The sequence below is a fragment of the Lipophrys pholis genome (genome assembly GCF_963383615.2).
Source record: "Lipophrys pholis genome assembly, chromosome: 20".
In the NCBI taxonomy this organism is placed as follows: Eukaryota; Metazoa; Chordata; class Actinopteri; order Blenniiformes; family Blenniidae; genus Lipophrys; species Lipophrys pholis.
The window spans coordinates 16,634,518-16,661,600 of NC_137648.1; the positions used below are offsets into that span (position 1 = coordinate 16,634,518).

Consider the following 27,083-nt stretch of genomic DNA (forward strand, 5'->3'; position numbering starts at 1 on the left):
CACATGGACACAGACACACACCAGACCTGGTTCAGAGCTGTCAAATGTCGGATATGACAAATGTTTTCAGTTGGTACAGCAGAAAGTCATTGATGTTATTTTGCTTAATCTGACTTGGATCTATGATCCTTACAGAATCACCTGTTTTCTTATATTGTCAAAGTGTAGGCAGTCTGAAAGTTTTTTTAATGAAGCTTATATATCATACACATTCAACTGGGAAGGGAAATACTTTAATTAATTTACTAAGAAAGTGTGAAGATATAAAGATTTGGGGAGTAATGAAATATATTATTTATACTATCTATCTATTTATGAAGTCCCCCTGCCATTGTCTTCTGGTGTATTTTGCACCTGAAGTTCTCATTAAAATTAGATTTATGTTGATATCCTAGTAATCTTTGGTTAAGATTGTTTGGTTTTGTGAAACCCTCGACATTTTCATCATGTATACTCTGCGCCAAAAAAACCCCTTTAAAGTTTAAATTTTAAAGGTTATTATGGCACTATTTTACCGGCCCGGCCCACTCAAGCTGACGTTTTGCTGTATGTGGCCCCTTAACCAAAATGTGTTTGACAGTCTCTGTCTGGAACTTCCCTCCAATCACCTGTTATCACAAATTGTATCCTCCATGTGACTCGCGGATTCAGTTAAACACACTCCTGTGACTCGCCACGGTCAAATTTGTCTTACTTCAGTTTCCTGAACCTGAAGTATTGTTTCTCCCTGCGGCTTTGACAAAGCATCTATTTCCCAGTCCGTGTCTTAATGCACGAAATTGATGCTTTCAGCTTTCGAGGAGCCAGTTTTCTCATGAAGGGACACGTGCATGGACACCCTTGAGGATATAAGTGAGGTCCACCCACCATATTGTCTCTTAATCCTGCAGTAAACCCTGTCCTCAGACTGTATAGATGAGATGTCGCACCTGCAGTGTAATTGCGTGGTATGAGCAGAAATGTGTGTGTGACCCACCAAAACAGAAGATTTAAATTGAGCTTTACACGCAACAGGTACTTGACAGTTTAAGGAATAGCTCAATATCGAAGGGGGGGGGGGGGGGGGTATTGCTACGTTGATATGCTTTTTAAAGTTCGATATACTCCACAAATAACAATGTAAGGTTTTATTGTTAGACATGTAGTCCAACAGGAAGAGAAAGGCCACTTTAAAACACTCTTACATCCAACCAGGGAGCCACACAGAGGAATCTGTGTTAAACTGAGGCTGTGAAACAAGACGTTGATGGATGATTGTACAGAGAAAGTTTTTTAAGAGCCACATTTAGTTTTCCTATGAAACAAGCCTTAGCACAGGGGTGTTTATACTGTGGTACATGCTAAAGATACAAAGGCTTTTTTTTTTTTTTTCCTCCCCTGGGACAATGCACACGTACTCGCGCACACAGACACACACATTCTCCTGGCGAGTTTCAGCTTGCTCGATCTCTCCCGTGGTTCCCTGCCAATCCTCCATTCTGCCTTTCAATGTATAGTGTCACTTCTAAAAGTGCAATCGGGGTGTTTTACCTCTGGGCTCCTCTGCCAAATGTTCTCTCCAAAGACATGCCTGTCCCGTCACTCCATCTTTGAAACAGCCCTCAGCTATCTTCAGCATGTGCATTAAGGCTCAAAAAATAGCCTGCAGGAACTGAGATCGGGCAATTACAGACACCAAATACAGACACTTTGGCTGCAGGACTGATACAGACCAGTGCCGGAGAAGCATCGAGCTCTGTGGTGTCCTGCACCAACCGTGAAGAGAACACTGTGGTTTGAATGACTGACGGAGGTTTTAACAATAATGGACAAGGACACTTTGGCATGTAGGCATGCAGAGATCAGAATCAAACCTGCAACCTTCCAATTAGGAGACGACCGCTCTATCAACCAAGCCATGGCATCCCAGTTTTTAGTTTTGGTTTTTTTATCTACCCTTTGGGCCATTTATATGGATTTCAGACAAAGCCTCTGTGTATTGAAGGATGGACATTGTTGCTATTGTCTTTGTTTGAAGGGACTTTAGCAGTTACTCATGTTTGCCGTTGACGTTCCTTTTATTACTTTCTTGTTCTTATCGGCTCAATCTTCCAATTCAAAGTTGACTATTGAGTAACATACAGGTTTCAGATTGACTTATTTTCAAGTTCGTATCAAGATTGTTGCTCAAATGTGAGAGAAAAGAAAAATGCATGTTTGTTTCAGTGTTTCAGATTGAATTTCATAGAGTTTGGGTGTGATTTATGTTTGGGGGGAATTTACCTTCATTCTGTTAGAATGTGTCCACCTGTGAAGAGGTCAAATCCATAACTTAATCACAGAGGTCACCAGATGACCAAACAGAAACATCACATAATTGTATTTGTATGATATGCAGTATAAAGATTTAGAAAAGAAAACTCTTAGCTGGGCAGCATGTTTTACGTTATATCATTGTGTCAGTTGCTTGTGTTTAATGTTAATAATATGAAGTGTTTTAATGTCTTTTACCACTCGTGGCCATGCCAGATGTTTGTTGCTCGTGTTTTTACAACCATGTTTACTTGATTTCCTGAATAAAAAAGAAAAAAAACCCAGAGTGGATAATAATAATGTTTTCAGTGTCTTAACTTAGTTTCCTCTGCCACCTTGTGTATTTCATGTTTAATCATACATGCAGGCAGAGTCTGCCAGACACAGTTAAGTGTATAGGTACCAAAGAAAACTGCGTCTGTAACTTAAGTTTTTAGTTTATGCTCGTGTGTGTGAGCATGGGAGCAAGATGAGACATGACCCCCCCCCCCACCCCTGGCGAGTCTGTGTTCAGTCTGTGTGCAGCCTTGTCTTGTCTGATAATAATCTGGTTTGATCAGCTTTTGGCAGCATGGATGTTGTCGGTAGTAGCAATATTCATGCCCAACATAGAAATTAAAGTGATTAATTTCTGAGTCGTGTTCATGCTTTTAGGCTGAAACTTTAATTTAAAAAAAGATTTATTTTTAACTTTTCTGTTTTCTGCAGGGCGACATCCAGCAGCTTCTCATCGTGGCTGACCCCAAAGCAGCGTATGACTACTGTGAACACTACAGCCCGGACTGTGACACCCCCCACAGCGAATCCCTGCAAGCCCAGGAGCCAGTGGAAGAGGTCAGCTCACATGGGAGTCGGGGGGTGGGAGGGGTGGGGGGGCATTCTAATCAAGTTTTGAAAGAGGAAGATTTGAAGCCTCACTGTAACCTGTGTTTTAGTCTTAACGTTTACATTGTGTTGTACCTCTACATGTTTTAACAAAGTTGAGACATTCACAGTCCTGCTCTGGATGAAGCAGGTAGAGAAAGTGGATGGATGGATGAACAGATAATTGTGGTAATGCAAAGACATGAATATACGCATACAAAGATTTTGAAATACGACACAATTTATGACATTTAGCACACGTCTTGCATTATGAATGCCAGGTGATTAGACACTATTGATTATTGACTTTAAATAATAGTCAAATCTAATCTCAAATGTCTTATAACCGATATCATGATTTCAGAGGGAAAATGTGCTTAATGTTTGAACAAATCCACAGAGAGAAGCAGATAATCTGAGAATAACTGACACATTGATCATTCTTGATCAAGTATAGATGCTGACAGGACTGACAGGACTACCTACACCGCCACTATCGCTCTCATTTTGCTTTGCAAACTTACAGGATGCTATATTAACTGTTAATACCTCATATTTTAACATGTCAGCGACAACCGCTTATCCCATTGTCCACAAATCATCCCAGTGATGCTTATGTGGTACAAGTGAGGTAGAAATTGTAAAAACATGTAAAAAAGTGTAGTGTGAGAAAGTGTAAGTACGTTCAGCGCAGCTGCATTCAATTAATTTAATAATTGATAATGCACACTCGCCTTAAAATCAATACCAATTATTTTTTAATCATTTCAGCATGGCTTCATGTGCAGATTCTTCTAAGTCCAAGTTGCTGCCGGAGGTTTTTAAGTTTTATGCAGAATAGATGCATACATGCTCCATTCGTTACTGAATGAGCAACATGCAAAATAATTTAAAGAAAACCTTCCCCCTTATAAGACTTATTTCTTCCAGGTGTACTCAGAAGCCCTGCTGTGGGTAATTTACATGCCTTTTAATGGCAAAGTTCCATTGATTAAACTCTGATGTGCAGCTGGTAGTTTTTCCAAAGTTTTGTGTTGCTTTTCTTTGTTTTACAATGTGTATAAATTCTCGTATTTGCTTAGATGTTTGCAGTTTAGGAGCCAAAAAGAATGTTTCAGCATATTTTTTGGATTATTTTCCCATGCTAAGTTTGAATCCTTTAGAATTTTGGTCGTGTAAAGCCAACGATGTAACCATTGTCAACAAATCCAATTAGTTACATCTAAATATATTTACTAATTATAGATAATAGCATTATATAGTCTGACATTTGATATGATGCTATATGTATAATTAGTATGTCCCAGCTTTTTTTTTTTAATGCTAAACATTTTGCTGGCTTTAATTATTGTATCAGCGTTCCAACATGTGGAGCGATGATGGAAATAATGTGAAGATTGTTAGTCCCTTTCTGCTAATAATTGCCAGTGCAATAATATTTTGGCTTTAATGTTTGAACATGTAGGATGCAGAAGATGATATGTGTCGCATATATCATCTTTTGTGCTCTGCATCCTTGAAGCTGCTGCTAACACAAATTATTCTCTTTTTTTCTCTCTCATTCTCTCTCTCTCTCTCTCTCTCTCTCTCTCTCTCTCTCTCTCTCTCTCTCTCTCTCTCAACCTCTCCAGTACAATACTGATGATTTATATTACTCTCAGTTCTATGATTACTCTGAGGGAGCAACAGACATCGTTCCCACCGATGAGTATTCTGAAACACAGGTAAATGAAAGAAGGAAAAGAGGATTTTTATTTTTTCCCCCCGTAATGTCTCTTTTCGTCAGTCATCCATCCCATCTCTCATTTATTTATTTTGTGTGTTGTCTGTGTGTCCCACTGAGCTGTTTACATGCACGACAGGACTCTGATTTGTGTTTTCATCCAGTCAAATTAAAATACTTGGTATCTATGCATCCCAGCCTTGTTGGTGAGGCTTACTCTATTAATCTACTGCAGTATTGTACAACTCTGAGTGTGCATGTAAACACACAGTGTGCCACTTCTTTGTGTTTGTTATCAAGTCTTTTCCCTTCCACTTCAAGTGTGTTTGTTTTTGAGTTTTTTTTTTTTTTTTTTTGCATTCCAGCACGTCTTTAAAACTATTGTATATTGTACATTTAATTATTGCAATAGCGGTAAAGAGCTGCTGAAAGGCAAATCTTCTTGTGTGTTTTTGCACTTGTGTCCAGATTGATGCGTTTATATTTATTTATATTTATCTTTCTTTCAAACTCTCTCCTGTGTGTCACATGAACAGCTCAGTCCTGGATTGTTGTACAGCCTCTCTCTGCCCAACTGTCACCTTTTCAGATGATTAATGTTAACCAATTGCAGTCCTCCTCGTTGATGTGCTGATGTGTCTAATCACTCAGTTGTGTCGGAGAAGATTCTGTACACCGTTTGAGTCATTTCCACTTTTCGATGTTCCATGTTTGTCTTGTCTCTGTCGCCGTCCCCTCTTCCAGAGAAAGAAACGTAGTGTCTCCATGAAAAAGAAGAGGACCAGAAAGTCCCTCATTAAAACTAAGACCAAGGCCTTTAAGGTCTTGGCTGCCAAAAAATCGCCAGCTAAAAAGTTTGTCCCTAAGAAGAAGCTGCAGATGCCTGGCTACCAGGCCACAGCGCCGGCACGACCCAGAGGCAATTTTAGGGTAAACCATCACCTAAAGAAAAGACCAGATCGCATCAAGATCTTCCTGTCCTGACCTCTACAAGGAAAATCTTTGATGGCAGACTTAGAGCTCCCTAACCTCCTCTCTGTAGAAGTAGCAGAGTTTGTAGAGACAGGACCCCTAGAAAATAACCTCTGGACCGAGCCTCTGTTTTTAACCCTTATTTCTTCTTTCTTTTTTCAACATGACTCAGCTAAACAATGTAGGAGATTACAATACAGACATTGACTACGGAACTGTAGATGATACTCAGTCTCAGTCCTCCTTTGCCACGAGTGGACCCAGCGAGGTAAATTTTTCTTTTCATTCTCCTCTGCGTTCTAAAAAAAAGAAAAAGAAAAAAATGGAAAAAAGGATACAGTGCTAAATGTTTTGGGAAATGTGAGCCAGGACGATTTTACCTTCGGACGCGTACCCGGTATGATATGAAAAAGACACAATTCAAATGAATCAGTGTGTCTTTTGACTTGATCTAATGTTGGCGTGTGGACAGCAGTTGTGGACAGTCGGGTATTGTTGATACATTGGATAACCGCTTATAGAAAAGTGTGATATGTGGAAGTCATTTGTGGCCACATGCTGTGAGATTCAGTTCTGGTTGAGGCTGCTGATTTTGTTATTTATCAAGATTTCACTGAACTCTCAGGTCTCATGAGAAAGTCTGCACGTTTTGTGGATTTGAACTACAATGTGCTTGACACCACTGAATATGATTAATGAAATACATATTTACAGACACATTGCAAGTTAAACCTTCATAATCTGAGGCACCTATGTCTGATAGTTTCTCTGTCCTGGTCAATGAGTTCCCTGCTTGCTTCTTCTCTGACACATCGGATTTAGATAAGTGGGCCTCTGCAGGGCTGAATGACTATCAAGCTCTTTGAGTTAGCTGTGTTGGAAAGGGGAGGGGTTCTTGGAGATCGATATTAACGCTGGTTTCAAACATGAATATCTGAAAGTTATAATGTACTGACGTTTCTTCACCAGTCCTTCTGCAGAAAGTGATTTTTTATTTTTTTTAAGGAGTTCTGGCTCATAATTGATGAAATCACCCCCACTTAGAGAGTTGACACAATCCGCAGCCTTATCCAGGATTAGAAGTTAACCTATCTGCTCCAATACTGCCGAATGTGTTTGAACAATGCCCTGCTGTCCATCACACCATAAGCCTGGGTTTGATCACTAGTTCTGCTCATTACTTTGAAAAGAACTATGACAAACCGGGCTCAAGTCTCCTCACAGTCAGCTCTGATCCTGCATTGTCTTGTGCAGCGTTTCGCAAAGACAATGTGATTCTACACGCTGCTCTTAAAATAGGAAATTTGGCAAAATGGAGAGCTGCCGGTAATCACTATAATTGCATGCACTTTGTTAGACTATGAAGCTAAATCCAGAATGATCACCATTTGGAATGAAAGCAAACGCGGTGCCAAGTGGTTGCGGTTGTAGTACTTCTGCCAAATACTGTGAGCGCACTGGGGAAATTCACAGGTGGCTCGGAAACATTAAACCCGATTTGCCAATCAACAAACTTTGATTGCGTTCACCTTATTGCACAGATGCTACAATCGAATGATTAATTTGGTGTTAATGCAAACTGCTGCTTTTGCAATATTGTTTTTAATCTTCTCTCATCTGTTTGTAACAGTTTGTGAGGTAAACAAGAGAAGGCTTGGATACTGTAACATCTAGTCTGTCTTGACATTTGGGATCACCAAATTTTGCAATGGTTTTATAAAATTATTATGATAACACTTTGTTTATTCTGTGGTCAAAACATGCCTGTTGTTGACGTAAACTGTATTTTCAACACGTATCCACCCTTTTTTTATAATTTCTTAAAAAATTCATGAGCAATGTGACACATAAAATAAGTAAAGTGTTGTCGTTATTTAAAATTTTGTGTTCAGCATTAAATACTGAATCCATTTGCTTTAATAACATCAAAAGTAGATTCTTTGCCTCTGGAGCTTAACTAACAGTCCTCTTCCTCTGATTGCTCACCGTTTCCTTCCCTCTCCTCGGCTTGGATAACACCTGAAAGGCTGTGGAGGAGGATGTTGTTGGTGAATATGTCACCGAGGCCACTCCCATTGCTCTGGAGCCCACCGCTGCCCCAGAAAAGGTGGACGGCCTGGAAACTGGCGCAGAAGCATATGACTTTAAGGAATATGACCTAAAGGAGTATGACTTGGGCGAGGTTGACAACAGGTTGTATGATTACGGGGCGTATGATGAGTATGGCACGGCGCCACCCAATCCCGGGGCGGCCTACGACGATGAGGTGGGGCCCGGGATTGCAGCTGAAACCGACGTTTCTGAGAGTACTGTAAGTATCGCACCCTGGACCGGCGACTGCAGGGTGTGCGCATGGACTGCATGCATTAGGGGATCGGCGCTTTATCACGGACTCACTCAAGTCTTCCACTGCATGCCGTTCCAGTCGGTTGCTTGGCATGAGAAATGCGCCATTGACAAGATGAGTGTGGAGTTGGTAAATGTCTTGCTGCTGCCTCACCAGTGGGCGACTGGAGATTTAATACGAGTTCGGGAGAATGCATGCATCTGCGTTTTAATCTGACCCGGTGTCACTCATTTCTCTTTGTAATCTAATGGAAGTGTGTCTGACATACGTTCTCGATGACATTTCATCCTTCTGCACACAACCTCCAATCAGTGTACTTCAGTCCAACCCACACCACGCCCATAGATACGTAGATAACTCTGCACCCCCACCCCCACCCCATCCAGATCTCACCCCGCCTTCTACTCCTCTGCTATTTTAACAAGCAGGCTGTCTGTCAGATATAGAGACCTCCACCGTTCACAGAATCACTCACACACATTAAGTTGGTTTGATTCACCTCTTCACTATTCAACAATCAAGACATTGACCACAGCAAACCTCTCTACATACACTGAACCATACGTTGAACCATGCTCTATTTAAACGGCCAAAACAGCATCAAGCACCATTTTGTGCCTGCATGCCTTTGGGGATTGTTAGCGTGTGAAGACACTGGATTTACTGGCCTTGTATGATTTTAGTAGCTCCCAGCCCACCCGTCCCTTCACCGTCAAGCACCTTCCTTTATAATTCAGATTCCTTTTAGATCTGGGGATTTAACGAGTTGCATAAGTAATAGTTAGAAATGAAAATGTAATCTTTTATTTCTATTAATTAGCCACACTCCTCAATGGCAATGCCGTGACAGCATTGCTCCATTTCAAGCATGTAGAGTAGAGGTCCGCTCTTTCTCATTACGACTAACCTATTGTCTGTTGTGTTACACAATGTAATCTCATGTAGCTCCAGTAGTTGCAACTGATTATTTGATGAGATTTTTTTTTTTTTTTGGAGGCTTCACACAGCTTTCCCTGGCTGACCTTCCTCTTCAATCATCCTTGCTCATCAGTGCTATTTTCACCTGTGGCGTATTACTGGTGTGTGAAGAATGCCTCCTCTTCTCTTGGTTTGTACGAGCAGGTCGCTGGTGCTGGGGGAGCGTTCGGCCAGAAGGGAGAGAAAGGCGAGCCGGCCGTGATTGAGCCTGTAAGGTCCAAAATAACTGAAATATATTCTGAAAATTATGAACTGCAAGAGAAAATATGTCACCTATGAGTGTTCGTAATACATCTTTGAACATGTGAAGCACTCTAGGACAGCTTCAAAATGTGATTGACTCATCTTGAACCTGACAAAACAGGGCAGCATTCGTGATGTGAAATAATCTATTTGGTTTTTTGAAGGGGATGCTGATTGAAGGACCACCAGGATCCCCCGGCCCTGCTGTGAGTACATTTAGAAATGCAAAAAAAATCTCTATTTTGCACATTGTCATATTTGTACACGTTTGTGGTCAAAATGTAATTAAATCTTCGACGACGGTGACATATGTAATTTTTTCTTTTTAGGGTCTTCCGGGACCATCAGGTCTACTCGGACCCCCAGGCGTTGCTGGAGATCCTGGTGACAGGGTAAGCTATTTATTTTGCTTTATTGATGATATTGGTCATTTTAGGACTCCTAAACAAGTCCTCATGAAGTAATTCTAACAACTTGGTTTTGAATAATCTGCAGTAGAAATGACTCACATGTTGAAGTATGAATGATACAAGCTAATACAGTCATAGTATCTTTTCATTAAGAGATCCATTATGGAGCTTTCATTTAGGATGATATAGTCAACAACAGTGGGATTACTGCTAAAAGAATCCCTTAGCTAATGATAATATATGGAGTCATATTGCTTATATTTCTTCTGCAAAAGACTAATAAATTATTGCTGTATTGTCCCGTAGCTGCTTAAGTACTTCTCTGTCAATTGAGATCCATACAGCTCACTAGCTTTACTTCATACATGATATTTAGTTTCTTTTGTTCCTTTATAAGATCCAAAAGTGAGCATTTTTTTTTCATAAAAGCCATAAAATGCTTTTATTCCAAATTTTGGACGAGCGCGTAAATCAAAAGTATGGATGCAGTTTTAGGCTCACGAGCATGCACCTCCTAGCCGATAATCGATGCATCGCGTTGAGTGTGGGAGACCTGGGTTCGAATCTGGTAGAAAAGCGATCTATTTGTATGACGTAAGAAACAGAAACTTGATGTGGTGACACATCTTGAAAGATACACACAGATAAGTAATTTCAACAAAGCTGATTGTAATAATCCGCCGTGTCAAAGTCGAAGGGATAGTCAAACTGGGAGCACAGACTTAAGTCAAGTAATTCCCGAGCAGATTCAACAGGTCAACTATTGTCGTAAACATTCCCAAAGGTTAAATGGGGAGGTTTTTTATGTCAAGGCCTGCTCTTTGACCTCTTTCTTCTTTAAGGAGGATGACGTGTTAAACTACCAAAAAATACTCTCACTGCTGCATCTGGGTACTTAAACATGCAGTGTGGGTATATATTGTATTAAAATAATGCTAAATTCATTATCTGGGAGGACTGAATTTATGTTGCTATTATGGCTGTGAGTGAGTGCTTCACACCCCCCTTTTTTTTTTTACATAAAAATTTGTTTGTTTAGAGATTGATATACAAGCCAAAAGCTCCATTTATTTGAACAGAATCTCATAAACAGTGTAGAGCTTGTTATTTTTGACAGGATGTGAATATGAAGCTTGCTGGTTATTTTGTCTTTTTACATCCACTTAGCCATACAGTTTTACAAAGTTATACGCTGATTTCAACTCATCAGCTTATTTGGTAGCTGTTTCAGCCTCCATACGTGCTTAACAGTCGTGAAAAGATGTGAGTGTTTTTGGAATTTGGTCACATTGTTTCTCTCTTTGGCTTCAGGGTCCTCCTGGTCGGGCTGGTCTGCCTGGTGCTGATGGTTTACCAGGACCCCCTGGTACCATGCTGATGCTGCCAGTAAGTATCTATATAAGATGCTTTTGACATTTAATTCCCAAACAAAATTCACACTTTGAGACTGTCACAGAGGGACAGTGAAGACAACGAGCTGTCTGTGTGTCCAACAGTTCCGTTTCGGTGGCGACGGCGAGAAGGGTCCAGTGGTGTCGGCCCAAGAAGCCCAAGCTCAAGCCATCCTCTCCCAGGCCAGAGTAAGTTAAAAAGGACATAAATACACCACTGGAAGGCTAAAAGGCTGCGGACAACCCCTCCACTACCCCCTCCATCCTGCTCTTTACACACAGCTGTAGGGGAAGAGAGATGGACGCAGTATTTTGGTGGGCGGGGAGGGGAGGGGAGGGGAGGGGAGGTCGCACTGCGTTCCGTTGGCCTTGCAAGGCTAAAAGGAGAGATGTCGAGCCGCCTGAAGAGCAACAACATAAAATGACCTCTTTGAACAGATGGACAGACAGGAGAGACAGTTAAAAATACTTTAGTGGCTCCCCATCTGCGGGTGGGCTCAACTAACAGGTGCAGAAAGTGCCTTTGTGTGTTTGTGGGTCAGAAGCTGAGCAGTGAGAGAAAAGGATTTAAAAAAAAAAACAAGGACTTTGAAAATGATTTGTCGGCGTTTTGTTTTTGAACAGCACAGTTTCTTGTGCTGATTTTGTGGCGTGATCCACATGGTATCAACTGCAAGTGTATAGATTTTCCACAAGGTTAAACGTCACACTGCAGGTGCACGGTGACGTTTAAGGAAGTGATAAAGTATGAACTGGCTGCACGGTGCACACAATACTCAGAAGGAATATGAATGATTTAAGCAAATGGAACAAATACACACGTGCTAAATGTATGTGCAGATGTACCGTGTAGTTCTTGCATGTGTAGAATCAAGAAAAAGCATTACCTTTCACACAAATCACAACATAGACATGTTGTCATGATTTACTTGTCTGGATATTAATGAGGGCAATTATGATATAAAACCCATGAAAATATTCATACGTATACAGACACCTCTCGGCGCTTCATTCAGCAAAAATGAAAGGATGTACAGTATAGATTGTTTTACTGAGTGGAATTTGACCTTGGTCTTGTCCGTGTCTCTGCCCTGCAGCTGGCGATGAGGGGACCTCCTGGGCCGATGGGCTTGACAGGACGATCGGGGCCAGTGGTGAGTCCTTTTCTTTCAGGAATTATGCAGCTTAATCTTTGGGCAAGACAGTTTTTTTTTTTTTATTGTCTTATCTTCATTACGTAATTTCTTAAGTCAGTCAGTTATCATCAGAAATTCAGTTTGATCAATAGTGAGGCATTTGTGTTACATGTTTCCACCAACCATGCAGACATTGCCAGTTTTTGCTGAAAATCTAATCAAAGAATAACTTCCGGAGAAAAGTAGAACCTGATGTTTACTCTCCACCCCCCAGCATCTCACCCTCTACACCACCCCATTTCCCACTGCCTCCCCAACCTCTTCCTCTCTCTTTACTTTTCTTTTCTTGGGCTTGTTGATACACGATCCACCGCTTAACTCAAGGAAAAGATCCATCAAATAACACAGATTTACCCTCGGTTAAAGGCCCCATATGGTGAACTAAATTCACACATATTAATCCAATATTGGCCACTAAATGGACAAATGCAATAGGGTATAGGCTGAAATTCCCACTGCAGCTTTTATTTCCTGCAAATAGACATGATTGTATACATTATGTGGCAGATAAGTTGACATATGTTAAAAACTGTTTTCAGTCACTCTTGCAGAATTTCTTGTCTGTAATTTATAGTGGAAGACGTGCTTGTCTGCAGACAGATGATAACACATGCCACAAATCCCTTAAACAACAATCAAGCCTCACATTTTTACAAACACACCAAATAACACCCAGTTGTACTGCATATATAATTTCATCCTTCAGATGCTAACTTTGAGTTTAAAGGACGATTCCGGTTATTTAGATGCAGCAAAAAGCAGAAGATCTCTTTTTTTTCTGATTTCAGATTTATAATATATATATATATATATTTGTTTCTTTCCAGATTAATCATTCATTTGCAGTAAAAGGAAAGTGTGCAAAACGATGCGTATTGCACATAGAAAGCTAAATGACGCCATCTGCTGTTGGCGACACATTATTTGTAGCCTCCTGTCCTGTGTTGTTAGTCTTGGAAGCATACCATCTGTGGTAATGTTTGTTTTTCGTTCTCTCTCTTTAGGGTCCTCCTGGTGGTGGTGGGTTGAAAGGTGAAGGTGGAGACCCCGGCCCTCAGGTGAGTAAACAGGTAGGGGTACGACATTGCAGGTGAGCGGACCAGTTTGTGACTAAAAGGTCCTTGTGTCTCTGTACAGGGTCCACGTGGCATCCAAGGACCTGCAGGACAACCTGGCAAAGCTGGCAAGAGGGTGAGTGAACTCATTTACCCCGAACACCCACACTGTCCTCTGTGTGTGTGTGTGTGTGTGTGTGTGTGTGTGTGTGTGTGTGTGTGTGTGTGTGTGTGTGTGTGTGTGTGTGTGTGTGTGTGTGTGTGTGTGTGTGGTTGTTTGTACTTGTGGCCACTCCTCAGATTCTGAGAGGCTTACTTCCACCTCAACAAACAAAAGCTCGATATGTGCTTAAAGGCCTGTGCTCACTCCAATCCTTGGATCAATGGCTGTGGATGTTAATCTGTCTGAAAATGCCAAAATGGAGAAAAATGAGCAGAGATGTGGGGCACAATTAGTGTCGCCGTGCAATCAATCTGCAAGGTCAAAGATATTGACCTAATTGAACACGAAACCAAATCCAGGGCAAATTAGGAACTCTAACATGGCTTTACTTTTTTATTTACTGTCAATTCTATGGCTGATAATTATGTAAACATTCATCTATTGTTGCATCGGATTACTAATATCTTGCACTTTTTGCTCTCCGATCAAATATTTTGTAATATAGCTAATAAGGGCAAAGAGAATAAAAAGCCATTACAATGGATTGAGCAAACCTGAGCAGTGTCAGCATGACAGTAAATTGTTGCTCACTTCTTTTTATGGATTATTCTTTTAGATATATATAGTTTATTTGTTAGCAAAGTTTCATTTTGCAAATTTCAGTCCAGTAGCAACAGGAAAAAAATTAAATAAAAGACTAAATGCACTAGAGAACATAGTACTTATACGGCATAGTTTGTAGTACAAATTGCACATTTGAACTCTATTCTCCTTTTTCTCTTCTACTTGCTGTTTGGGGCAAACAGTGCTTAACACAGCATAAAAGACAACACTGTCTGCAATAAAGATGAGGCTTTGTACAATCCAATAACCCACCTGGACCAAGAGAGGGGAGCTGCTGCTGTTGCTGTTGCTTGAGAAAATTGACTGTCAATATGACTAAAACAAGCAACTGAACCATTAAATGCAACACTTGCTTTGAAATGCCACTATTTGTTGACCGAAAACACCACTTGATAATTAGACTTAGCGGTTCTCTAGACAAAGTCACAAAGAGGTTTACAGCGATATACTAAACAAAGAGAGAATAATAGGATTACGAGGACCGCAGAAAAACAAACAAAAAAAATCGAATTATCTTTAGCATGCTGGGATTTTCCACAATTTATTAACTGTTTTTACGCCGTAAACTTCTTAGTCACTGGCAGGATGGGAATTTTGGGGGTATGTACTCAATATTTCCGCTCTCTTTAAGGGTCGTGCCGGAGCTGATGGCGCCCGTGGAATGCCCGGAGAATCCGGCTCCAAGGTACAGATACATTTCACACTACACACTACTAATGAGTGGAAGCATTGGGGTGTAGTGAATAATTCTGCACCTCTGTGTCATTGTAGGGTGACCGAGGCTTTGATGGACTTCCCGGACTGCCCGGGGAAAAGGGACACAGGGTGAGGAGATCACAGTGGATGTCACCTACCCAGCGTTTGATATATTTTCAAACTGTTGATATCATATTTATCAATGAGTTGTTTTGACTGTATGTGAGAAACAACTCTTTAGAATGCTTGCGAGCAGCCCCCTCGTGTCACAAAGCTCCCATTACAAAGAAACTAATTAATTTGGGATTATTTTTTATCATTTAACTCCAATTTATTAAAGGGTTGCATGTCTCGCGTCGATTTGCCACAGTGATACCTTTGGATTTAATCAGAAATGTTTGGCTGCTGTCACGGTTAAGGTGTTGAATAACCGCCTCACTTCAACATTGCGCCGCGTAACCCTCAATTTCAGCTCGACGAGTGAGCGACTGCAAGGCCACCAGAGAAATAATTCGATAGGAAGTTGTAATTGGTTTCTTGTCTCCCACTGATGTACCTGCATTAATCAAACTACTTGGGAAGTTGCAATGACAGTGGTGCACTGATGCCAGGTAATTGCTTTGTAGAATGCAGAATGACTTCTTTGCCTGGTTACTCTAAACCGGTATCAATTAGAGAGTCGGATGTTTTGGGAGCAAAGTGTTAGAGTTGACTGGATTATTTGGAAAACGTTAAAGCAAGTATCAATATACATAATATTAAGATTACATGCAAGAAGACTTGAAAGGTTAAAGCAATAAACTAGTGATGTTAAAATAGTATTGAACAGTCTATGGTTATTAGTATTTTAGTGTGTATTGTATTGAGTTGGATCCGTTCAATAGCCGTCCTGACAGCCCAGTCCTGATATGGATGTTGCTCACTAACAAATGGTACATTACATTTTAACAATTAAAACAAATAAAAACTTTTAGAAAATGACTAAATTGTACAAAATAATCAAAGTTTGTATCATTTGGTTTGGCCATCATTTAAAATGAGGACTAATTCTCATCTTACTTACCTGGTTAACTATAAAGAAAATTAAACAGATTGTCTATCTCTTTTAAAATAAAAAAGAAACGTGCCTTGTCCTTCTCTCGCTGACTTGCCTCTCGTTCTCAGGGTGAGCCCGGGCCAATGGGACCGATAGGTGCCCACGGAGAGGATGGACAGAGAGTAAGTGCTTCCTCTTTAAAAGCTCTTAAAATCTGAGAAGAACCCCTCGCTGGGGTGTATCGCCACCACGCTTCACCAGCTCAGCCCTCGGGCCAGGGCAGCCGGGTGGAGGCTATGAAGTGGGGAGGAGGAGAGTTTGTTACCACCCCCACCCCCCGGGCTGTTACCACACTCAGCAGTGTTTGGTTTGCTTGAGATTAAGTCCCGAGTAATACCGCTTTCCACAGCTTATGATTATAGGTGTTGATAGTTGATACCTAATGCAGGATGCCAGTGTTTGCTTCAGAGTGTTGTTTGTTTAAATTGAAAAGCTTAAACAGCTACTGATCTTTTAAAAAAAAAAAAAATGAAAGAAAAGAAAGCTGAAATCATTCAAATCAGCCCTGACTCCTGTCTTTTGCCTCCTCCAGGGCGAGGATGGAGAGATTGGACCCAGAGGATTGGCCGGTGAGAGTGTAAGTGTGCCATCTATGTTATTTCACCTGTGTCACACCGTCAAGATCCTCTTTCTCTCTGCCAAGCTAAGCTATTGAGAGAAACCACTAGGGGACAGGCTTTACCTCCTGTGGACGGTCCTTTGGCATTATGAGCAGTGAATTAATGGAGCCATCGCTCTGTCTGTCTCACCTCAGGGCCCTCGAGGTTTGCTTGGACCTCGTGGTTCTCCAGGCCCCCCTGGATCACCCGTGAGTACCGTGACGTTTCCCCTTTATTAATCTCTTGTTACTTTAAAAACGCGTACGTGCCCGTGGCTTTGCGTTTACGTTGATCTTCTCCCCACAGGGTGTTGCTGGAGTTGACGGACCTCCAGGTCCCAAAGGAAACATGGTACAAACACACTGTCCTCTCAGGAAGTGGGAATAAAATGCTGCTCTGTGGGATTTTAAGGTTGTAGGTTTCAGCTGTGAGTTTAAAGGTCATTCATACGTCACAATGACAGAGAGAGACAGCATCAAGCGCAAAACTACTGCAGTTCTGCACAGATTAAACGACACATTCATGGTTTTCTGCAGGGAAACAGTATTCCCTAGACTGTTTCAACACATAACCACTCTTATGTGTGTTTTAAATGTTTTCATTGTAATCAGTAACTTTTAAAACGACCTTCTCTTCAAGTTTAGTCAACAAAAGCTTCTCAATAGAGCTTCTGTTAAAAAGTCGACACACGGATTCAGATCCAGTGGTGTCCTGATTTCCTCGGTAGATCTTAATCAAGCTGCAAAAGAGGCTTTTTTTTTTTTTAAAACAATCTAGAAAATATGATTTAATAATTGGTGCAACTGGAGTTGATGTTGCAGTCGATGCATCAAGATACGAAGTGTTGTTGCATGAAAATACCTCTAATAATGGCAATTACAAAGACGACTGTGTCTTCCCTACCTGTAGTAATTCACATTATAATTTGATCTACTTTATTCTATTTATCTATTTTAGCTCTATAGATTTGATTGATGGGGAAACTGTGGCTGTTGCCATCTAATTTATTTTTGAATGACCTCTTGCTCTTTATTAAACATCTCTGTGTTCTGAAGAAACAAAATCAAGGATCATAGTTGCTCACGTTGTTCATATCTGATTGTTGCTATTGACATTAGTGCGTTTGATTTTATTTATTCTTTTGACTAATATCCTTTTCTTTCTTTTTTTTTAGGGCCCACAAGGAGAGCCAGGTCCCCCAGGTCAGCAGGGCATCTCCGGAACACAGGTGAACAAATCAAGCAAACACCATTTGTTACAGAAACGAGAAAGGGGTCATGTCGAGGTATAGACCCTGAAATGAATCTACAATGACACTGCACTAACTTCCTGTGTCATATACAATATGCATCTCAAGTTTTGCATGTATTGAAAGGCTAATTTGTTGGTTTTTTGACAGCTTGCTTAAAGGTTTGATTAAATACAAGATTCAAAACATTTTTACTATCAATGTAGAAATTTGTTTTGGTTCTTCAGGTGTTTTCAGATTCCCGAACTAATATGTCTCCATTCTTTATTGGCTTTCTGTAGTATTTCTTTTGTCTAATTATTAGACAGAAATCATTCCCCTACACACACATTTATTGCTTCTGATTTGAGGAAACAATGTTTTGATCGATGTTCAATGTTAAACCGTTATTATATTTATTAGTTGAATGTCTGCAAAGCAGTAACATCAAGCTCCATTGCCTCAGATTACCCTTCTGACTTCTGCGCATGTGCACACACACACACACACACACACACACACACACACACACACACACACACACACACACACACACACACACACACACACACACACACACACACACACACACACACACACACACACATACACAGCAAAAGGGAAACACATGAACAAATATTTGTGCATATGCAGTTCAGGAAGCATGCTAAATGTTAATTCCAGTTTACCCACTGACAGCACACACACACACACACACACACACACACACACACACACACACACACACACACACACACACGTTTGAGCTTTACATTCCTTTACCAGCTCAACTATTTACAGCACCAACAAACCAGTTTATCCAGTGTTTGTGTGTGTGTGTGTGTGTGTGTGTGTGTGTGTGTGTGTGTGTGTGTGTGTGTGTGTGTGTGTGTGTGTGTGTGTGTGTGTGTGTGTGTGTGTGTGTGTGTGTGTGTGTGTGTGTGTGTGTGTGTGTGTGAGAGAGAGAGTTGCTATATCAACAGACTAATTTCTATCTCTCTCCTGTCATGTAGGGTCTTCCTGGTCCTCAAGGTCCCATTGGTCCGCCCGGAGAAAAAGTATGTTTTTGTTTTTTTCATGATGATGATGATGATGATGATAATGATGGTGGTTTTTTTCATTATGAAACATTAATAATAATATTTTTTAAATTACATAGGAATTTTTCATACATTTTATACACAAATGTGTAGGGAATTACAACATAATAACTGCTGATTTAAGGAGTTTTAATCCATTTTTAAATTTGTACTTTTTGATAGTTTTTGATAGTGAGCTTGTGTTATTTATTTTGTTTCTTTTTGGTGGGGGGGGGGGGGGGGGGGGGGGGGGGGTGGCAGTGGCGGTGGAATGCATTTTATTGTTTTTATGCACACAGAAAATACAACACACAAAAACAAAGCCCCCCACCCCAAGCCATGAGACAGCAAGTTATCCATTTAAACAAGAAGAAATGCAAAATATAGTCCGATTTACCAGAATTGTAGTGATAACTAAATAACTAATAATAATATTAATGAAAATAGAAGTAGAGTAGAGTAGTTAGAGAGATTAAAAAAAACAAACCTAGGCCAATAAAACTAGATTGAGTGAAGAAAAAGATTTAAAGATTAACAAAGAAATTAAGAAATAGTTTTATTTCTATTGCCACTTTTCAGGAATAATATATTCATCTGGTCTTTAAAATACGTTCTTTTCTGTTCTTCAAAGTGCGGCTGATATATTTAATTTCAGTTTGAATTATTGTGAATTGCTATCATTCTTTGGATTTCTGGAGATTACACGTAACATACATGAACAGTGACAGATAATAATGAATCGAAAATGTAATTTGTCCTTTTCTTTTCCTCGTGCAGGGACCTCAGGGCAGGTCAGGTTTGGCTGGACTACCTGGAGCTGATGGACCTCCTGTAAGTGCTACTGTCGCCTTTATACATAAGCCATGTCGTTCATTCACATTACACATGCACACTGGCACACACAGCAGGTACAGAAATACACACAAGTATAGATTTAAAGATACAGATGCAACATGATATTTCACCATATAGCAGTCACTGAATCTCCTACCCCAAACACATCACACACACATCCACTGATCACTATAATTGAAGCACATTGCATAAATGGTGATATTACAACCACTTGTCTACTCCCAACACAAGGTTTACCTGTGATTTCCTCATTAAGTCAATTACACAATTGACTGAAGTGTGATTGAATTCAGGTAGCACACAGTTACTCTACTGCCTTTCTAGTGTGGATTCAAACTGCAGTATGCTCTTGATTTAGTGCCTTGAAGTAAAAGTTGTGAAGCATTTTTTTACTTGCAATTGAATTAAACATCCACATAATGTTTTAATATATGCATACGAGTCTGTTCTGGGCTATAAATATGTATATCTGTCTAAGGTATCCAGGCTAAGTGTATCCGGCAAATGAAATGCAGGTGCAGTATTGTGACGGATTTGCTCCTGTGGTGTGGGAACTGTGAAATACAACAGAGCTCGATAATCTCTCGAGGCAGTTTTCATCAGCAGAAGTAGAAGAAAAAGGCCTGCGAGGTTTGTTATTCCAGACTTGTCGTCGCTCCTCATACCTCCCTCTCTGCCCTCACAAGTAGAGGTGTGTAGGTTCAAGAGGTAGGCAGCCCTCAGCTGCCCTCAGGCCGCAGAGCCCGGTGATTTACAGCCCTCTGCCTCTGTCTCACGGCTCAAATCGGTGCAGCCAGGTGTTCGCGGCTGAAGGTTTCCATATGTGTGAGGGCGTGGAGCAGGCAGTTCATAAACAGGCATGTCTATCAGTCCCATCAACCCGGACATAACCGGTGGTCACCAAACAAGTCCTCGTCCCCTTTCTGAGTCATTTTACTGCAAATATCAACACGTGGACTCGTGGACATCGTGCACAAAGGATCGAGACAGATACTATTAAAGCTATCTGACAGTTTGAACATGTTTTTCTTTGAATTTTCTTCAGCATTGATCTGAAAAGGTGTTTGAGGATTTCATCATTCTCGGATTTGCTGCAGCTTTTGTCCCGAATCAAATATCTGCTTGAACAACAAAGAGACTGGACTTTGATGACATCGCAAATTCAGGAATGAAACATGAGCTTTTTGTCGTTAAATACACCCCAAAATTATTCTATGATTTAAAAACATTTTATATAATTCAATTTCTATGTAGCAAAATTTTAAGTATGTTGAACTTTCAATCTCCATGAAATAATGGGGAAGGTTTCATTTTTTCTGGAGTGAGCTTGTACCTTGTACCTTGTAACTTGAATGTGTTGACATTATTCAGCCACAATATTTAGCCGTAATCACTTTTTATGCTTTGTGTCATTGCATCCTGCAGGGTCATCCTGGTAAAGAGGGTCCAGCTGGAGAAAAGGGAGCACAGGTAGGTCATTTTACATGTATGCGCTCAAGTGGAAAGTGTTAAAACCCCCAAGTACAGTCAAAGTTCCTCAGCGAAAGAAGCAGCTTTGTCACGAAAATCTGAATCCAGTTTGTGTGCCTTTACAAGTATTATGGAGTTGCTTTGTATTCATTACGATTTCTCTGAAACACTTTTACCAAAAACTACAATCTGCCACTGTTGACTTAGATTTTTTTGCCATTGTTCAGATTCTGAGTGAAATGTATTGGAGATATTGACCCTCTAGAATATCAGTTTTACAGTAATCGTCCCCGGTTTTATTTCTCCAGGGTCCTTCAGGTCCACAGGGTCCTATTGGCTATCCTGGTCCCCGCGGTGTCAAGGTAAGACATCTGCTTGTTGTGCAAATTTAATTCAATGACATCTTTGATTATTTCGCCACCAGTTTGGAAATGTAATCTGTGGTTCCCATCCAACAGGGTGCTGATGGTGTCCGTGGTCTGAAGGGGGGAAAGGGAGAGAAGGTACGCAATTCTTATAATACAAAATAGTTTTACCACTCAAATTTGATCCTCAATGAACCCAAAATTGCTCAAAAGTAAATATATGCGTCGTGTTAACAAGAAGAGCAAATGTTTGGTAGTAAATACCAATGTGAGCAAAGTTTACACAAACCTGACTATATTTAAAGGCAACATTATTTCTATAGCACCGTTCATACACAAAACAATTTACGGTGCTTTACAAGGAAATAAAGGAAATACTTTAGCAATGAAATACCTTAAGCAATTAAGATTATTAAATACAATAAAACCAGATGAGTAAGAAAGGCATTAGGTGAAAGTAGAGCAGCCCAATGTGATCCAAAAGGGACAAAAATCTTAAATAGTTTTGAGAAGTACTTTCGCTTGTCACTGATACAATTTAACCAGTGTAAAAATTGGAAGACTCAATATTTTTGTGGTTTTTCCACCTCTGCTAGTAAACAATCTCTTCCATATTGGCTGTGGAAACAATTCATGCAGGTATTTTTTTGTTTATTTTTTCATATTTTTCCAACTCGTTATGCACTACAATGTATTTATCTTGTCCGTCAATGAATAACTAGTGCAGTTCTGACTTATGGAGGCTATAGGATGCTTCTGTGAACCAAAAAAAAAATCCCCCAAAAACTTGGAAACAGCTTGATAACACATTCATGTCACAGATTCTCTGTCACCTGCAGGTTTTTTCTTTTTGATTCAACTGTTTTGAGGTGTAGCGGACTGAATGTACCGCGTGGAGGTCAGTCGATAGCCATCTTCAGTGGAGTCAGACACTTTCATGAAGTGACCCTCAGTCCGTTGTTGAATGTAAAGCCGTCTTGCTCCGAGCTTTTGTTTCAAAGACCGTGGCAATCAATCTCGAGTACTTTTGAAGTGTTGGACTGTTCTCGTCGCCGTGCAGAATTTAAACTAAGGTTGTTGGGGTTTCTTTTCTTTTCTCAATATGCATGACGTTTATTGAAGATCAATACAGTTATTCCACTGTATATGAAATCTATTATTTGAGTGAGGGGTGTTGTTCTCACTGCAGTGACAGGTATTCATATCATTTCTTATATTGAATTATTTATAGTGAGAAATTCAAAAGCCAAAACCTTGAAGAGAAGGTGTTTGTTATGAATAAAGGATGTGCCTTACTTGTGTGTGTGTGTGCGAGTGTGCGTGTGTGTGTGTGTGCGCGTGTGTGTGTGTGTGCGTGTGCGTGTGTGTAGTCTTGGTGAAGCGAGTTGTTGGCAACAGACATGCTCAGCCCTGCATTATGCATCAGATGGGGTTGAAATCATGGACATAAGACAGACTAGACAGACCAGATGGGAAAAAGGCAAAAATAGGATTTAATAGTGAACTAGTGACCATCCACAGATTTATGTTGCTTCTTTATTAATAATGGAAAATGAACTCTCCCTTTTATGTCTTTAATCTACACTCTGCGTATTATAAATATGCTGTTTTCAGTGTTTTCCACCTGAGGATTTAACACAAGCTTGTATATTACATCATCATATGCAAAACCCCGGTAGAATCAATCGAAGCTCTTTATACTCGAAGTATGTGTGACGACAACTCAGTACGTCTTTGCATGTGTATTCTGCTGACTGGCCAGCAGATAGCAGCATCAATCCTGTGATCCGCACAATGAACCTAAGAAGTCAGAAGTTTCTAACAGATGCTCAGTAGTCAGGAGGTTCAACTGGTTTAAAACTTGCCAATAGTTATTTTTCAAATGTTTTTGTGGGGAATCACCATGTCAGATCAGATTAATTCACTCCTAATTGTGTCTTTTCAGGGTGAAGATGGCTTCCCAGGTTTCAAGGGGGACATGGGAATCAAAGGAGACCGGGTCAGAACCTGTTTCTGTCCATCATATTATCCATTTCTATTATTTTCGATCGCATTCTGATCTGTTTTGGGTTACAGGGGGAGCTTGGCATGCTCGGGTCGCGTGGAGAGGATGGCCCAGAGGGTCCTAAAGGCAGAGCTGGTCCCACAGGAGAATCCGGACCTCTTGGTCCAGCTGGAGAAAAGGCATGAGGGATCTGTTTCTAAACTCCTCGCTTTGTGAAAACTGTGATACCTTGCTAACCTGTGTTGGGGCTGTTTTTCAGGGTAAACTGGGTGTCCCCGGATTGCCGGGTTATCCTGGAAGACAAGGACCGAAGGTAAGCTTATGCCATTTCCAACAAGTGTTAAAAAAGCCATTAAAACATCTAAGAGGAAATGATTGTTACAAAAGTGTAGGTTGGATTATGCTTACAGCACATATATAAATAACCACTAGTTTATTTGAATTCCTGTATATCTTATTAAAACAGGGCGGCCAACTCTCAATCATAATAAAACATGTTAAGTTGTCCTGTTTGCCTGAATACTTTGCCCTTTGTCTTTACTATTATCACAATAAAATATATAGTTATAGACCGTTGGGACCTCTGCTAAAAGGTTTTCACTGTAAAAAGTAAGCAGTATCTTTGTAATGAAGCCCTACAAACACCCACCACACTAATGGTCTCATGTTGAACTCATCACACTCTGTCTAAATTCATGAAACAGCGTAAAGTTCAACTATTCCAAAGATGCATCATCACGTATTAAATATGCAGAAATCTCACATTTGGCGGAGATGAAGGTTAATCATTGATTTCATTTTAATTGAATGTCCCCAATGCAACGTGAGGTTCCGCAGAACAGGTAAGGTGCGTTTTAATTTCCTGTCCACACCGTGAGTGATCGCGGCTGTTTTGTGCATTAACCCGTTAGCGTAATGTTGTGTCAACATGTCTTCGTCAAATAATTGTGAAATTGGCCAGTAAAGTAGACAATATTGTAGACTAATGCGGGAACAAAGTGCTAATATCATGTCAATGGTGAGTATGTTGAAGCCAAACCCATGGCTGAATTTATGGCGTTTCACATAACGCGCATGCTGATGCTGATGCCCAACAGTTGTGCAAATAAACACAAGATGAAACCTTTAATATTATGCGTGCGCTGACCCACACAGCCTCTCTGCTGTTTCCCTCATTCCCCTCCATGGTAATTCCCTCTTCTATTAACAGGGCTCGAGCGGTTTCCCTGGGTTCCCTGGAGCCAACGGCGAGAAAGGAGCCAGGGTAGGAAAGCTCACACTTGTGTAGGACGCGTATCGTTTGTGTGTGAAAATCACCATGCCATCATATCCCACCACAAAAGAAAATTGATTCCTTTTGTAAAAAGCTTCTCTATGGTGGCTTGGCCAAAAAAAAAAAAAAAAAGCATCAAAATCGATGTTGGGACGAAAACAAAAGATGTGGAAACAATCGTGCTTTCATTGAGCCCCTTTCCTTATTTGCAGGTTTGAAAAAGTGCTCTGGCACAGTTTGATCTTTTTTCTTTTTTACCGTTTCGTATGAGGCAGCCAAATTTTTTACCCATTCAGCTGGATTCACCATGATGGAACAGTTGATTGATGGAGATAATGTCCGAAAAAGTATCCTTTTAAAAATGATCTTAAATCTATAAAGTGGCTGAAATAAATGATTTCCTTTGTTAAATGCATGACAATCGTTTAATGGACACTTTGAAGTGTATTATGTTTCTTGTGCCAAGTGTACAAGCCAAAGTTGAAAACGAAGTACTTCTTTTTCTAGGAGATAAAAAATTCCAAACCAGAAAGTCGTTGAGGATATTGAAGACATTTCACAGCACTTGTCTCTTCTGCTGCTTTTCTTTTTTATATATATATATATATATATATATATATATATATATATATATATATATATATATATATATATATATATATATATATATATATATATATATTATTACTTATTGAGCAAAGTGTTTTTATGTAGTTTCCCCTCAACTAAGTAATTTTTTTTAATGAAATCATGCAAGGAGAAGGTAACCCCTGACTCCCAGAAGCCCTCGGGCGCCCCCCCAGGAGAGGACTGACCCACACTTTGAAAACCGATGTTGTTGGATGATAACACTAAAGTTTTTGTTTATCTCATAGGGCATCGCTGGTAAACCTGGTCCGAGAGGGCAGAGAGGTCCAACAGTATGTACAGTATTTACTTCATTAACAACAAAAGCAGCGAATTAATATCAGTTCTGATCATCAACGAACTGTCGATGCCTTTTGTTAACACCTGCATTTATCTCTTCAGGGTCCTCGCGGGGCTCGAGGAGCCAGAGGACCAACAGGGAAACCTGGTCCCAAGGTAGAAACACTTCACCCTATTGAATCAAAGCACAACTCATCCCAGATGTTTCTGAAACTTACCGATGGTGCACGCTCAGATCCAAATACACCGTGCAGGCAGGCATACTGATGTGTTGCTGTTTGTTGCAGGGCACCGCAGGCAACGATGGTCCTCCAGGCCCCCCCGGTGAGAGAGTAAGTCTATAGCACACAGCCAGGGACTGCTTTTATACGTGTTTATAAAAAGGACAGTTTCTTCCAATTTAATGTAAAAAAAGGCCCGTCTTCACGATTAAATTAAAACACTTTTTACTATGCAGGAATTGAAAAGCACACTTACTTTCTTGCTGGCTTTTCGAGATGCAAACAAGTTTTCTCATAAAGGAATATGAGTAATTTCATCAGAAAATTCAATCTGAGACTCTATATACACTCTTTAAAAATCAGCTTGGGGGCAGACAGTTTCTTCCAGAAAGTTTTCTTTGCCTCAAAAAGGAGTTCATAGACAACAGATACTAGTAACAACCATTATGAAGAGCCAGCTTTAATTACCGGCTCCCATTCTCACGGATATTTCTGTTCATTCCACTGTTGTTGGGTATATTTCACTTTGGCAGCATTCAAAACTGAGGTTCTGATATGTATGTAGCAGAGATATAGAAAAAGAAAAAGGTCCAAAACTGAATTTCTTTCGCCTGAGGTGACAAACTCAGCAGTGGGTCTCTGCAGTTGCAGCAAAGTAAAGGTTTTCCAGCAGTGGCACCTTATTTAATAACTTTCATTACATCGTGTTCGGTTTCCAGTGGCGCAATCAGTGTCTGCTGTGCACAAAAAACAATCTTTGACAATAAAAAGCCAAAGATTACCTTTAATTAAATGCAGCCTGAAAAAGTGAAAAAGAAACGGCGATGGAATTTTAATATTCACCTCAACCCAGAAGTGGGAGTAAAGAATTACACATATTCATAATACCGTAGTGGTTTGGGCTGCTTGTATTTATTGTTTCTGTATGTCATTTGTGTTATAGCAAAGTACAATTTACACCATCTAATCCATCTCCGAGGCTTTAGCTTCTATTCAGTTTATCTACAGCTG

At 40.3% G+C, this 27,083-nt stretch overlaps 1 protein-coding gene across 4 annotated transcripts in view; it reads left to right on the forward strand.

Moving 5' to 3' along the window:
* col11a1a (collagen, type XI, alpha 1a) overlaps positions 1-27,083 on the forward strand; it is an 84,477-nt gene that overhangs the window by 14,652 nt on the left and 42,742 nt on the right. Inside the window, exons 5-35 of one of the 4 annotated variants that reach the window (XM_080489457.1) lie at positions 3,001-3,126; positions 4,788-4,880; positions 6,024-6,119; positions 7,878-8,162; positions 9,321-9,386; positions 9,584-9,625; positions 9,749-9,811; positions 11,141-11,215; positions 11,326-11,409; positions 12,318-12,374; positions 13,421-13,474; positions 13,554-13,607; positions 14,890-14,943; positions 15,030-15,083; positions 16,119-16,172; positions 16,583-16,627; positions 16,805-16,858; positions 16,956-17,000; positions 17,824-17,877; positions 18,891-18,935; positions 19,734-19,787; positions 21,237-21,281; positions 21,590-21,643; positions 21,740-21,784; positions 23,592-23,645; positions 23,723-23,830; positions 23,911-23,964; positions 24,862-24,915; positions 25,800-25,844; positions 25,954-26,007; positions 26,139-26,183. In XM_080489457.1, the coding sequence (XP_080345583.1) occupies positions 3,001-3,126; positions 4,788-4,880; positions 6,024-6,119; positions 7,878-8,162; positions 9,321-9,386; positions 9,584-9,625; positions 9,749-9,811; positions 11,141-11,215; positions 11,326-11,409; positions 12,318-12,374; positions 13,421-13,474; positions 13,554-13,607; positions 14,890-14,943; positions 15,030-15,083; positions 16,119-16,172; positions 16,583-16,627; positions 16,805-16,858; positions 16,956-17,000; positions 17,824-17,877; positions 18,891-18,935; positions 19,734-19,787; positions 21,237-21,281; positions 21,590-21,643; positions 21,740-21,784; positions 23,592-23,645; positions 23,723-23,830; positions 23,911-23,964; positions 24,862-24,915; positions 25,800-25,844; positions 25,954-26,007; positions 26,139-26,183 (2,112 nt within the window). Of the gene's footprint in view, positions 1-3,000; positions 3,127-4,787; positions 4,881-5,623; positions 5,810-6,023; positions 6,120-7,877; positions 8,163-9,320; positions 9,387-9,583; positions 9,626-9,748; positions 9,812-11,140; positions 11,216-11,325; positions 11,410-12,317; positions 12,375-13,420; positions 13,475-13,553; positions 13,608-14,889; positions 14,944-15,029; positions 15,084-16,118; positions 16,173-16,582; positions 16,628-16,804; positions 16,859-16,955; positions 17,001-17,823; positions 17,878-18,890; positions 18,936-19,733; positions 19,788-21,236; positions 21,282-21,589; positions 21,644-21,739; positions 21,785-23,591; positions 23,646-23,722; positions 23,831-23,910; positions 23,965-24,861; positions 24,916-25,799; positions 25,845-25,953; positions 26,008-26,138; positions 26,184-27,083 lie in introns of all 4 variants that reach the window. The other 3 variants (XM_080489458.1, XM_080489459.1, XM_080489460.1) reach the window with 3 other exon arrangements.